This window comes from Penaeus monodon, chromosome 15, assembly GCF_015228065.2.
Source record: "Penaeus monodon isolate SGIC_2016 chromosome 15, NSTDA_Pmon_1, whole genome shotgun sequence".
Taxonomy (NCBI): domain Eukaryota; kingdom Metazoa; phylum Arthropoda; class Malacostraca; order Decapoda; family Penaeidae; genus Penaeus; species Penaeus monodon.
The window spans coordinates 25,469,401-25,470,727 of record NC_051400.1 but is presented as its reverse complement, the minus strand read 5'-3'; the positions used below and the strand labels follow the sequence as shown (position 1 = coordinate 25,470,727).

Genomic DNA, 1,327 nt, shown 5'->3' with positions numbered 1-1,327 from the left:
TAAAATAATATAAAATGGATTGAAATCAATTTCAACAACTGTTCTTGTAAACATGGCATTGTCTCTCTCATTCCCAATGAGTTCATTTTAATCATGCAAACAGGGATTTGTAACTTTTAACCCTACAACTCTAAAATACATGCATTAGATAATAACCAAAAATAAACTTGGGAAATGGTCAACATTTCTTCTTAAATATGCCCACAAAAATCAGCCATTATTAAAAGCATACATGTCAACTGAGGATGTGTATAATATCTCAAATATACAAGACCTTATAAAAATGTTAGGTGAACCATTACACATCCAATATTTGCAATAATGAGAACTAGTCTATGAAGAAATTATAGAAAAAGGCAAACTAAATAAAGAGGAAGGTGCTATTAATCTATAAACTAATCCAATATTCCCTTTCATACATAATTGCATCTAAATGTCATTTCCCATGAACTTCTCGGTGCATATCACTTATATACCTGCATTGCAACACAAAATGGACGAACCTTGCAAAGCTACTTTGTCCTAGTTTGGTATAGCTAGTCTAGTTATAATACATACATGAAAAGTCATTTGCAAGTCAAAATTTATAAAGAGAAAATGTCAGTATACAATCTCACAGCCCTGTAGATATGAAATAGTGAAGAAAAAGGTAGATAAGGAAGTGCATAAGAATCTTGTTAGGATAAGAATAAACACTTACCCAATCTACCACTTACAATCATAGCTGCAATAATTATCAGTAAGGAGAACACCATCAGATGGATGAAACCTCTTGTACTTATGTTCTTCAGCACTGTCTCCTGCATGACAGAATTACTTTCCTTTACAGCTGAACCTTTTATTTACCAACTACCTATAGCTATCATTTTACACCTAAATGAGGTGGTCAAAAACATCTTGAATCAACACGCATGAGGTAATTTCCTACTAAATTTCCTAATTACTACCACGCAAGCATCCTAAATCTATTCATAATAAAGAAATCACGAAGGAAAAAACATAAATTCAATTGAGTTTACATGGTAGTTCATGACGAGGTTTTCCTCCTGTCTTGTTTACATTCGAGAATCTCAGGGATCGTAGGTATAGATTATGAATTACCAATATCATCATACAACAATCTCAAACAAATCTCAAAAGGGGTAAAATATACTATAATAAATTATTTGGGGTAATGGTAGGTAACAGAAGAAAGACAGATCAAAATCGGATTCATCACATACATGGAGAGACAAGGGTTCCCGTATATAAAACTAATATTTAGTAAGAAATCGATGCTCTCATAGTAGCTTATCTGTTTGAGTTATCATTAAAAAAATATTTGTAT

At 32.0% G+C, this 1,327-nt stretch overlaps 1 protein-coding gene across 4 annotated transcripts in view; it reads right to left on the bottom strand.

The window, feature by feature from the left end:
• LOC119581849 (protein wntless-like) overlaps positions 1–1,070 on the bottom strand; it is a 13,307-nt gene extending 12,237 nt beyond the window's left edge. For 2 of the 4 annotated variants that reach the window (XM_037929989.1, XM_037929990.1), the window contains exons 1-2: positions 1,020–1,069; positions 701–800 (exon numbers count right to left, since the gene is read on the bottom strand). In XM_037929989.1, the coding sequence (XP_037785917.1) occupies positions 701–800; positions 1,020–1,031 (112 nt within the window). In that variant the 5' untranslated portion in view covers positions 1,032–1,069. Of the gene's footprint in view, positions 1–700; positions 801–1,019 lie in introns of all 4 variants that reach the window. The other 2 variants (XM_037929992.1, XM_037929991.1) reach the window with 2 other exon arrangements.
• Between the last annotated feature and the right edge of the window lie 257 nt (positions 1,071–1,327).